General features: G+C 30.9%; 1 protein-coding gene across 2 annotated transcripts in view; it reads left to right on the top strand.

Annotated features, from left to right (window-relative positions):
• Positions 1–13,799, top strand: part of LOC124359259 (hydroxymethylglutaryl-CoA synthase 1) — a 37,692-nt gene continuing 23,893 nt past the window's right edge. The window contains exon 1 of one of the 2 annotated variants that reach the window (XM_046811863.1): positions 1–235. In XM_046811863.1, the coding sequence (XP_046667819.1) occupies positions 183–235 (53 nt within the window). In that variant the 5' untranslated portion in view covers positions 1–182. Of the gene's footprint in view, positions 236–12,688; positions 13,248–13,799 lie in introns of those variants that run through there. The other variant, XM_046811865.1, reaches the window with a different exon arrangement.

The raw sequence follows: 13,799 nt of genomic DNA, 5'->3' as shown, positions 1-13,799 counted from the left end.
TGTCTGCTTGCGTCCGTTGTGCTGTCTGCTAGTGCTTGCCCCTGGCATTGGTGAAAAAAGAAGGGCCGAGATTAGTTAAATTAATAAATTCCGTGTTATGCCAGTAAATATTATTTAAGTATCACTCTGTTATCAACAAGGCATAGATGTAGTATTAGCTTTAATATCGCTATATCGTTTTAATGAAACTCCAGTTGTCTTCTGAACCATCTATTCTTGTGACCCAAAACCTAAGGTAAGGTTAGTGTGAGTACAATGTTAGGTTAGGCTCATCTTCTATACATTAGTGTAGGTTCTTTCATGGGCGACCTAGAAACCTCTTTTTATTATTTCAAAGCTTTCTCCTGTTGAGCATTCCAGAGCTCATCCTGAACAGGTTTCATATTTAGAAAGTCTGCACATTTCACACTAAAAAGAAATTTAAACCCAATTTTCATAAATGAGTTGAGTAAAAAATGTGAATGACCAATATTGTTTATTTTAGATGCTGAAAATTATTTTATAATGTAATGATAATTAATTTTGGTATCAGTTGACTTATACAGGAAAATAAATATCCAAGCTATTTTATGTAAATTAACCATAAAACAAATTAAAAAATGCTAGCAATATCATGTGTACAAAATTAAAATTGATCTGATGCCATAGGAAATTCTTTTATATGTGAAGAATTTTATTTATTGACTACAAATTACTTATATTTTCATCTAGTGAGAGTATTTTTGAATATGAAATAAGATACTCAATGATGCTCAATTTATTACTGGTAAAGATTACTTGGCACTTTGTCATACACTGTCACAATAAAACACATTATTGTACAATTCAATGTTAAGAGCAATGCAATCCTATAGCTCGACAAAACTTCTAAAACAAGCAATACATTAAATACATAAATCATTAATTAAAACAACAACCCTTTATAACACCAATAAAAGAGTTTCCTAAGATTAACAATAACAATAATTTTTTTAATTCATCAGTAATCTCAAAAAATAATACACTTCATAAAGTGGGTGTTCCAAGAAGAATAAGCCAAATTTATCTTTTGAATATAGTATGTAATATGGCAGTGATAAACTATTTGGCAGTGCATTCCATAATTTTGGTCCAAGAGATAATGTTGCTAATGAATATTGTTTGGAAGTCAGGTTGGGTAGGGTCCAATAAGCGGACCCGGTTTTTTATATCGAAGAATAAATCATCGATACCTAATATTCGCATATCGAATCATAGACTATCAATCGATATAAAAGTAATAACAATCGAATATGTTTTAAATTAAAATGTGAATTTAATGATGTAACAAATAATAAATGAACATAACCAAAATCAGGGAAACTCATAACTTTAACTAAATGAAACAGAACGAAAACGTTTTTACTAAAGTTGTGTCCACCATTACCTTCTTTTTTGCATCTGAAGACGACCATGTTAGCTCCTCTGACAGTTACATTTGTTACCTTTCCACAAATATCACATAATGGATTCTTAGGTCCTAACCCAACATTCTGAAGCCATAAAAACATGTTTTATCGTCTTTTGAAGCAATTTTGTGAAGCTTCCTAAGATTGACAGCCATTTTTAATACACAATGTTACTTATGTGAAATTTAAAATATTACCTTAATTGTATTATTTGAAAGTGTTTACAGCTGTTCATATAGATTATTTGAGTTAATTGTTAAAAATAATTAATCAGTATCGATTGATTATATCGATGGTTACATGATTAGATAATATCATTTGCCAATTTCGATATAAAAAACCGGGTCCGCTTATTGGACCCTACCCGTCAGGTTTTTTGTTACAATATTGATGTGTTAAGTTGTTTGATCTAGCCATATAAAGCAATAGTTTATACACAACTAAACAAGGGACTGTCACAATATGAAGTTCTTGAAATTTTTGTTTACATAAATTTGTATAACCAATACTAGAGATATAACTTACTGCTTTTTTGTATTAACAAAATTTTATTAATGTTCTTTTTAAATGTATTTCCCCGTATTTCAATACCATAAACCGATTGAGAGTAAAAAAGCACAATATACCATTTAAGAGCTTTTTCATTGCAGAATTCAGACAGGTTTCTAATCATAAATATTGCTTTAGATAACTTTAAACAAATAGTGGTTATATGGTCATTCCAATTTAAGTTTTTGTCAATAATCCATCCGAAAAATTTTGTAGAACCACTCATTAGTATCACTAAATTGTCACCTGCTGTTTGAATTTCAAAGGAAGATTTTTTATTTGAAGTAAAATTTACAGTTGTTGATTTATTTAAATTTATTAATAATTTAATTTTTAAAAGTTTTCATAAAGTATTGCACTATACTCGTACATTATTAATCTGTATATTTCCTATGATTTTTAAATTCTCTAAAGTTTCATGTTTACATAGTATAGATGTGTCATCTGCATATATAACATTTTCTGGTTAGGATTACGTATATTTCTAAAGTTATTAATATATATTAAAAAATAGCAATGGAACAAGAACGGAACCCTGGTGCATACCCCACTTAATTTCTGCTGTTTTAGATGTGACTTCAGTCTGATGATTTTTTTATACTCACAAACTGTTTCCTACAGACTAAGTAAGACTTCAGTAAATCATGAGAGGTTTCCCTCTATTCGGCAGTTTTCTAATATATCAAGTCAAATATTTATATGTTATATTCTAGGTTAACTAGCCTTGCATTAAAAGTAGTAGCCCTAGGCCTAAACATGATGGTAATACCCTGAGATAGGCGTACATTCTGATATTAATACAAATAAATCATCTGTATGTGGACAGAAGTTTATAGGATGGAAACTTTTTGAACTTACGAAGAACGTTTTAAAACAATCTCAGAGATTTTACAATACGAAAATGAGATAATTTAGAGAAATATTTGAAATACCCTGTTTGTACATGTTATTTTATAAAACATTTATAATCATTTTTTTTTTTGCTTATTATAGCTAATAATCTTTTATATTCTTGATAAATTGCCTGTCTTTAATTTCACTTTTTAGGAAACAATCAGTATTTTTATTTAATAAAAGTAAAAACCTATGAAGTGAGAAAAATTTAATTGACTAAATAAATAATACTTTTATATTCCACCTAAATGTGTGTTGTCCAATGAAGACAGTTAAACAAAACAAAAAACTTGTGAATTAATGATGACTGAATAACACCTGGAATTTTAGTGTCAAGGAAAACCTCAAATCATTGTGGTTATGATCTAAACAATTTACAAGTCCAAATTTCCAATTTTGTATAAAGTAAAACCAGATTTATAACATTCCCTCTAGTTTAGTCGGAAGAAAATTAGATTTCACATGTGGTTGTCTTAAATTATCAAACTCAAGATTCATTATTAGTTTTACACAACACTGATGGTATGAGTTAATATCAGTTACTTCTAATATACTCAAATATTTAGAAACTTCATTATATTGAACTTTACAACACAAAGCCGTTAAAGCATATAAATTGCTTGTAAATACATGGACTTCATTTAGTTGCTATTAATTCAAAATTATGGTTTTAAACATAGTCACTAATAATGATTTGATTGTATACTTTTAAAATTTTTGAATAGCTGCCATCTTGAAATATTGATTCATCAAAAAATGAATAAGAGTATTTAAAATTGCTTGAAAAGTTCAGAAAAAATGTCAATTTTGGTTTATGTTCGAGATAAAAATTGTTGCTCAGATGTGACTTTCCGGATTCTTGAAGCCTATTATTGTTTCAGAATAGGTAAAGAACATATTCAAGCAATGTGTAAGTACTGTCTTAGTCCCAAATTTAGATTGAACTGGATAGAAATTATAGCAATTAAATTGATCAATATTATTTCCACATTGTTATATTACTCAAAACATTGTATGGTCATTATCTGTAAACGTTTCAAGATATCAAAACTCACATAAAAACAAACTTTTTTATAAGTATTTAAAAAGCACTTTTTTGTTTTGCTCCACGTTGTATAATAAATGTGATATAACTTAATCATTTCTTTCCCAAACTCTGAACAGCCGCTATTTTGAATTGTTAAGAAATATTATAAAATTCAAGAATAAAAGTAATTTAAATTTACTTCCTGGGGATTATATGGAAAAAATATCTCCTGGAAATTCAGTCATGAGGGTGATTGTAGTAGGCAGATCAAATGTACCTAAAAAGGCGACAAGAGCAATAAAAGTGTACAAACATGGAAAGAAAGCTGAAAGAAGTAACAAAAAAACTGTCAGAAGCCACTTGGAAAACTATTAAATAAAAAATTACCATTGAAATCAAACTGAAAGGTTGTATACCGCTTTGTAATAGGAAAGCAGATTTTGCTTTCATAAGCCACACAGATGATTTAAGAAAGGCTTTGTTTAAAATTGTCAATGGTGAAATATATTTGGAATACCTTGGATCAGCTATTATTAGATGCTTGTTGAGACGCTCTCAGGCACAAACAGTTCCCGCGCTTTTGTCCGCTCAACTCAGGTTTTTATTAAAGGAGGAAATAACGTTTTTATTACTGGAAATCCTACAATAATTTGGCTGTACAGTGACTTCATGTATGGAGTAGACAAAGCCTACCAGATGTTATATTGTTATTTGGACGGATGCTGTTGTTCGAAGTACTGGAAAAAAGTCACATTTTTTCAAGAATGATTGTAAATTTATATGTTAAACAAAATGAAAACTGATAAACCCCTGGCAAGGACTGGTTTCACTGTCTCCATAATAAAGGAATTGTCTGCTGAGTGGTTAGGTGATGTACCTGCAGTTTAGAATGCAAGTCATGGTGATGACGATCCCCTTGAACACTTACCGGGTGGAAAGCGAAACACGCAGTTTTTGTTTGTAAAATGTGCCAGAAAAAGTGTACATCCTTTATGTTTGCCCAAGCACATGTGCTAATAATAATAAAATATTGTTATGTGTGTTTTTGTTAACATTCATAGGTATTTTGTAGTTATATTATAAGCAAAATAAAATGAATTTGTTCAGTTATATGATCTAATTCCCATTTTTAGGTTCTTTTAGTTTATAAGCTTTATAAACGTTGAACAATCACCACTAGTTAAACTATCAGAATTGTATTGAGAAAAGGATTAATTTTCAAAACAAAGACCAAAATAGCACTTTTTGAAAATTCTTTCACCACTTTAGTTTTTAATCTACATGTATCTAGTTTTGTATATATTTTTATAATTAAATGTAGATCACAATAAAAAATGGTTCTATGTATTAATTTTTGTTATTTACCTAATGTTACAGTAAACTTCAAAACAAATTTCTATTGAACACATACCAATTTTTTGCAAATCTAAAAATTAATAAATAATTAATTACATTTTTTATTAAATATCCTTTTTAGATCATTCAATTTACTGTTATATACAAATTGATAGATATATCTTAATAAACAAATGTACAGTGAATTTCTAAACAAAAGCCTACCAGACTGACCTATTTCAATTGGCTAAAAGCATTAAGTAAGATGTAATACTTGAAGTATCTTATGGTAATTTCCTAATACTGTCCAAAGAGTGGATCGGAAGTAATGATTCTCATGATCCCAAAGACATAAACCTACATATAAGACAAGGGAGTTAACGATTAGCTAACTTATGCAGAAATTGTAAGGCAGAAATTTGAGAATCTAGATGATGTTGTGTTATTAAAAATAGCAACAGAGAAAAAATAACCTTAATTTATGAAAATAGTGTATTCATTAGAGTTTATTTACTTATTTACCATACATTTCTGTAGTGACTAGTTTATTTGAGGAATAATAAACAATTCCAAAGAGTAAACAAAGTGTTTGTCCAAAAGGATCAATAATGCACTCTATTATTGAATATAGATGATACACACTAATATATATACCATATCTCGACATGAGATTGACAAAATAAGGTGTTGGCAAAGTAAGGATATACCATATCTCGACATGAGATCGACAAAATAAGGTTGTTGGAGTATTTCAGGCTGGTGAGTGGTGGGATTGAATTAGAAGGAAAATTGATGTGTTTCTATTATTCTTAGGACATTGAGGTTGGGTTATTGGAAAACCACTGATAAGATAATCATGCTGTTGAAACTTTAGTTTGTCCAGTGATGCCGTAAGGCTGGTTAGTTGACTCTTAGCAAGGTTGATATATTTTTAATAAAGCTTTAAAACTGGGAAATGAAAAAGTACTTGTTAATGTTTCTAGGAATATATTGTAGAAACACGATAATTCGTGAGGAATAGGAAAATATTTATACATGTATATAGTAAAATTTATTTTAATTTGACAACAATGCAATATCTAATAATGCTTAGTATTAAATACAATCTTTAAATGATTTAAATAAGAAATAGTTTAATTTTGGATATTTTTCTTCACCTTAAGACCTTTATGTGGGTGTTTTTTGACAATCATTAGCCATACTCTTCGATTTTTTTTATGACTAATTATAAAAAAATAATCATATATTGTTCGCACAAGTTTTATCATTATCAGTATTATTTAAAATGTCAGAGTTGTACTGCCAATAGGTCAACACATGAAGTGTGCGATAACCTGACTGCCCTTCATCCACCAAGTAATGATCTTCACCCAATGAAAAATATCTTCACTAATCATTTAGTAAATACTCGGTAATCTCCTGCAATATTGAATTGAGAAAGATTTTAGTAATCTTGATGCATACAAATCTAGGCTTTCGAGGAACGCAGTTGAATAAAGTTAATAAAATTAAGACTTTTCAATGTAAACTTAGTAGTTTACAATATTAAATAAGTAATATTAAATAGTTTGTGTATATTGTTAGGACATAATTTTATAAATTTGGTATTCTCTTAAATTAAAAAATGCCTTCGGAGATAACAATAACTGCCATCACTATTATATTCGGAGGTGCAGATGGCCGAGTAGTGGGGGACGTTGGGCTCTGAGTCTGAGTTAGGGATAGTGCACGTTCAAATCCTGTCTGTGATTGTCGCACTTTTTATCAGTATCATCGACCTTGTACTATATCGACTCTCCCCCTTATTATGTTTGGCAAGATTCAGAATCAGAATCAGAATCAGAATCAGTCTTTATTGTTACGTCAACGTTTATACATAGCATTGCTATAGAAACAGGTAACATTGTCATAAATTAATGTAATAATGATACATACACATATACATTCATACATTTGCACATCACAATTCACATATACATATAAACTTAATAAAAATACATATAAGAGGTCAAGACAGCGTAACAAATTTAATGTAATCTATGTTAAAACACAATTTTAAAATTCAGGATCCATCAAATACTCATCAACACTATAATAGTTTTTTTCCAACAAAAAATCTGTTAGTTTGCTTTTAAATGTTTTTGAATTGATTAAATGTTTATATTTTTGAGGTAACTTATTGTATAGTTTTTTTTGCCGTGTATATTGGAGTTTTTTCTACCAGACGCAGTCGATGTATGGGATATTGAAAATTAGCTTTAAATCTTGTATTGTAATTATGATCAAAGTTATCACTTGATAAGCTTTCAAAATTTGATTGTACTGTTAGTAGGGTTTTCAGAATGTATAAATTTGGAAGTGATAAGATTTTCAATTCTTTAAACAGAGGTTTGCAAGAAGTTCTAAATGATGAAAAGGTCATTAATCTCATAATTTTTTTTTGGATCTTAAAAACTTTATCAAAGTCAGAAGATGATCCCCAAAATTCAATACCATATTGAATTATTGAAAAAAAGAAAGAGTAGTAAATTATTATTCTAGTTTCCAAATTAATTGAATTTCGTAACACTAGCATTTGATAACATGCCGAGTTTAATCTTCTATTAATATTTTCAATACATTTTTTCCAAGAAAAGTTTATATCCAGATCTATACCTAAAAATTTTGCACTATCACATAATTTTATTTGTTGGCCGTGGAAAATCACATCCTTATTATAGCCCTCCTTTAATTGTGCTGTTCGAAAATTTAATAGTTGAGTTTTCTCTTGATTTAATTTCAATCCGTTAACCTTAAACCAGTATGCCAATTCATAAAAAGCTTGATTTAATTTATTTTTCAATTGAAAGTGAGAGTTTGCTTTAACAACTGCGGTTGTGTCATCTGCATATAATATAATTTTTGGTGAAACATTTTTAGGTAAATCATTAACATACAGAAGAAAAAGTAGAGGCCCCAAAATAGACCCTTGAGGAACGCCAACTTTAATTTCCTCCCAACGAGATCTAGATTTTACACTATTTTTAAAAATTACTTTTAAAAATAAAAAATAAGATTCTTGTGCAGACCAGTGGCCCATGAGGACAGGTGGAATAAGGCTTATAAGGGGATTGGTCTTAAAAAAAATAAGACTTCAGATATTAAATCGTGATACCTTTATTGCATCTCGTAACATGTCAGTCATTCTAGCAGATAGTTTAGATGATAACTAAATAGTTAATGCCCACCACAGTTGTTCAATATAATTTTGAAGTTTTAAAAAACCTTATTTAATTAATATTCCTTTTACTTTTATTTTTCCTTAATGTTTTACTAAAGCTAAGTGTAAAGAAGGCCTATTTGAGGGAAAAGAACAAGTTGCTGTCTATCAGACCTTCTTAGCCAGGAGTGTTTTATTAGTTGAGTTTAGACTCCTACATTGGCTGGGATGGTACTCAGAGAGCAAACACTCAATCTTCTACTGAGTACACTACAACAATAATTAACTACTAGTATGGGGTTTTATTAGTTGAGTTTAGCCTCCTACATTGGCTGGGATGGTACTCAGAGATCAAACACTCAATCTTCTACTGAGTACACTACAACAATAATTAACTACTAGTATGGGGTTTTATTAGTTGAGTTTAGCCTCCTACATTGGCTGGGATGGTACTCAGAGAGCAAACACTCAATCTTCTACTGAGTACACTGCAACAATAATTAACTACTAGTATGGGGTTTTATTAGTTGAGTTTAGCCTCCTACATTGGCTGGGATGGTACTCAGAGATCAAACACTCAATCTTCTACTGAGTACACTACAACAATAATTAACTACTAGTATGGGGTTTTATTAGTTGAGTTTAGCCTCCTACATTGGCTGGGATGGTACTCAGAGAGCAAACACTCAATCTTCTACTGAGTACACTACAACAATAATTAACTACTAGTATGGGGTTTTATTAGTTGAGTTTAGCCTCCTACATTGGCTGGGATGGTACTCAGAGAGCAAACACTCAATCTTCTACTGAGTACACTGCAACAATAATTAACTACTAGTATGGGGTTTTATTAGTTGAGTTTAGCCTCCTACATTGGCTGGGATGGTACTCAGAGAGCAAATACTCAATCTTCTACTGAGTACACTGCAACAATAATTAACTACTAGTATGGGGTTTTATTAGTTGAGTTTAGCCTCCTACATTGGCTGGGATGGTACTCAGAGAGCAAACACTCAATCTTCTACTGAGTACACTACAACAATAATTAACTACTAGTATGGGGTTTTATTAGTTGAGTTTAGCCTCCTACATTGGCTGGGATGGTACTCAGAGAGCAAACACTCAATCTTCTACTGAGTACACTGCAACAATAATTAACTACTAGTATGGGGTTTTATTAGTTGAGTTTAGCCTCCTACATTGGCTGGGATGGTACTCAGAGATCAAACACTCAATCTTCTACTGAGTACACTACAACAATAATTAACTACTAGTATGGGGTTTTATTAGTTGAGTTTAGCCTCCTACATTGGCTGGGATGGTACTCAGAGAGCAAACACTCAATCTTCTACTGAGTACACTGCAACAATAATTAACTACTAGTATGGGGTTTTATTAGTTGAGTTTAGCCTCCTACATTGGCTGGGATGGTACTCAGAGAGCAAACACTCAATCTTCTACTGAGTACACTGCAACAATAATTAACTACTAGTATGGGGTTTTATTAGTTGAGTTTAGCCTCCTACATTGGCTGGGATGGTACTCAGAGAGCAAACACTCAATCTTCTACTGAGTACACTACAACAATAATTAACTACTAGTATGGGGTTTTATTAGTTGAGTTTAGCCTCCTACATTGGCTGGGATGGTACTCAGAGAGCAAACACTCAATCTTCTACTGAGTACACTACAACAATAATTAACTACTAGTATGGGGTTTTATTAGTTGAGTTTAGCCTCCTACATTGGCTGGGATGGTACTCAGAGAGCAAACACTCAATCTTCTACTGAGTACACTGCAACAATAATTAACTACTAGTATGGGGTTTTATTAGTTGAGTTTAGCCTCCTACATTGGCTGGGATGGTACTCAGAGATCAAACACTCAATCTTCTACTGAGTACACTACAACAATAATTAACTACTAGTATGGGGTTTTATTAGTTGAGTTTAGCCTCCTACATTGGCTGGGATGGTACTCAGAGAGCAAACACTCAATCTTCTACTGAGTACACTGCAACAATAATTAACTACTAGTATGGGGTTTTATTAGTTGAGTTTAGCCTCCTACATTGGCTGGGATGGTACTCAGAGAGCAAACACTCAATCTTCTACTGAGTACACTGCAACAATAATTAACTACTAGTATGGGGTTTTATTAGTTGAGTTTAGCCTCCTACATTGGCTGGGATGGTACTCAGAGAGCAAACACTCAATCTTCTACTGAGTACACTGCAACAATAATTAACTACTAGTATGGGGTTTTATTAGTTGAGTTTAGCCTCCTACATTGGCTGGGATGGTACTCAGAGAGCAAACACTCAATCTTCTACTGAGTACACTACAACAATAATTAACTACTAGTATGGGGTTTTATTAGTTGAGTTTAGCCTCCTACATTGGCTGGGATGGTACTCAGAGAGCAAACACTCAATCTTCTACTGAGTACACTACAACAATAATTAACTACTAGTATGGGGTTTTATTAGTTGAGTTTAGCCTCCTACATTGGCTGGGATGGTACTCAGAGAGCAAACACTCAATCTTCTACTGAGAACACTGCAACAATAATTAACTACTAGTATGGGGTTTTATTAGTTGAGTTTAGCCTCCTACATTGGCTGGGATGGTACTCAGAGAGCAAACACTCAATCTTCTACTGAGTACACTACAACAATAATTAACTACTAGTATGGGGTTTTCTCTGCAGTATGAATTAAGGATTGACCTCTTAAGAGTTCAAGTAGATTGTTTCCATTTAAAATCTATGCCACCTGCCACTTACTTTTGACTTTTAAGGCACTATGACACCTCCCTTGTGAAAACATGGTCAAGTAAAGGAATAGATACACCGCCTTGTGAAAAGCTGTTTCTGTGATATTTTGTATCTTCAGATGCAGGTAGACAGCAGATTTCTGTTGTCACTTTGTTACAGCTTACTCAGTTGAAGATAAAAAGCTTGCTCTTTCTTCAAGATTCATCCCAGTCAGTGTAGGAGAATAAGCTCTACTACTGAAGACTTCTTTGTTTGTTGATCTGCATTAATCATTAACAATCTAACAATGGTAAATAACTAAAAAAAAAAACAAGTTCCACATATTTATTTTGTCTAACACGGCACACTCTTTTTCCATTCCATCCTGAAAGTATTTGCTTCCTATCCATGCCCAATCCTGGCATTGTTCATCCTCTGGCATTGTTTTTGTCTGAAAAGTTAACTTTATTATTTATATTGATCCTTATTGTTACAAAATCAAGTTATTTCCTAATATCTAACAAATGCCTTCCTGGGTATCAAATGAGTTTTTATGGTAATTAAAACTATCTGTTATGTATGTTTTTCCCTCTCTACATAGTGGTTATTTTATACATGGTTACAAACACTTGCTTGTTTTAATGAGGCATATAACATTTCAATGGGTTGTTTATAAGGTTCTTTTGGAATTTCTAACAATGTTTAGAAATAAACCAGGATATCATGGAAAATTTTAAGAGAAAAATCTCCCTTTTTCAAGAAAATCTAAAACACAAATGCAAAAAATAATGTAAAATATCACATTAACATGTTGACTGCAACAGAGGTTTGAGAACACTTGTTGTCTTATTTACTACTTCTCATCACTCAATGTAGAGCCGCAGCAGTGAAGGTATTAAAAATGTATACAGAAAGTGCATGAATCTACATATTTATTTCTCTATTTGTTGTGTACAGACTCTAAATTAATTGAAATTTTATAATTCATTATGGTTTTTTATTGGAAGAAATAAAAAAAAACAGCTCTAGTTATTCTGCCCATTATTTAAAATTTTAATTATTTTTGTATAGATTAGTAATCATTTCAAATGCTCTATAAAAAGTTTTTAAAAGTTTTAGATATGGGATGATACATTCTATTGTTGTAGTGACAGTGGACGGCACCACTGTAATGTCATGATCATGAAAGATCATGCATTTCATCAATTTACTAAAAGAATGTGGATGTCTGACTTTTTACTGTAATTGAAAACTATAGAATTTGACAAGATTATTTGGTCAAAGCTTATACAGCAAGAAACTAATAAGTAAGATCAGTATTGTATGTACAATATGTTGCCATAAGACTGAGCAGGGTTTGTACTTGACAGTATGTATGAAAGTGTCCTAACCAACTCAGCCATCTGCTTCCAACAAGTTCCTTGTTTTTGAAATGTAAGTGTTAAATTTTGGTCATTAATTAGTTATTGTGATTAATTTAAAATTTAGGTTTCAGGTTTTTATTGTAGTGATACTTTAATATTATTTGATTACATAATGTTAATGCGGTATGATTCTAAAATTATACATGAAAAATAGTGGTGATATACTAATTTTTAAATGGGCAGCTTTCAAAATCTGTTATTTCAACTTGGACTGATAATTAGTTAATCAAAATAAATAATTCCGTTTCGAAGTCGTGGTCAAAGAAAAACTGCTATATGAGTATGTGAGATGATTTTCTCTGGGAAATCAGGGCAGCAAGGTCAGCACTCTAAAAGTAGCTTCTTGCCATCAGTGAAAGGTTAACTAATGCCAGAATGTGTTTGAGCATTGTTATTCAATCAGCTGATAGAAGAAGGGCTGAGCAACTGGTTTTAGTCAGCGGTCCATAACACCACAATCAGTTCTCCAATCAACATCTAAGGGCCATTCTTGTGCTTCTTCTGACACCAGTGTGTGATTATTATTGTTGTGCACGATAACTTGAGATATTTTAATACTTTGTAGGTTTCATAGCGTGTGATTCTTTTAATTTTTTTTCTCTTATTGTTTTGGTTTAGTTGCATCTTGAGTTGCTTGGTAAGTTAAAAACAATTGGCTCTTATTAATATCAATAAATAATCTAATATTAAAACTAATATGTATAATAATTTGTTATATAACTTTTTAAAATTATTTCTAGCCACAAAATAACAATATCTGTGAATTTTTTTGGTCAGGTTGAATGTAATGAAAATTTGGCTATAAATATTAGTTTACAGTTTAAATGTAATTTTAAATTCCTGTTTTAACTTTTAAAAAACAAATGTCAATTATGCAGTTTTATAATTACAGTTATTGCTTATTCCAAATAACGTACTCTAATAATAAAAATTACAAATATAATAACAAGTAACTAATAAATATCATGTTTTATTGCATGTGATGTCAATTTAAGAATTTTATATAGGGTAAATAGAAGGAAGTAACTTAAAAAAAAAAAAAAAAAAAAAACTAAAGGGTCAATATAACCTAACATAGTGCAAAATTACAAAATGTTTTGTTGTAAGTTTTGAGAGATGGCCAAATTTTAATTTTAATATAAAACTGCTTGATCTGACCATTTGGATCAGGTGATAGATTTAATCTATT

Source organism: Homalodisca vitripennis, chromosome 4, assembly GCF_021130785.1.
Source record: "Homalodisca vitripennis isolate AUS2020 chromosome 4, UT_GWSS_2.1, whole genome shotgun sequence".
Taxonomy (NCBI): domain Eukaryota; kingdom Metazoa; phylum Arthropoda; class Insecta; order Hemiptera; family Cicadellidae; genus Homalodisca; species Homalodisca vitripennis.
The sequence above is the reverse complement of the archived record's forward strand: the minus strand, read 5'-3'. Positions and strand labels throughout refer to the sequence as shown.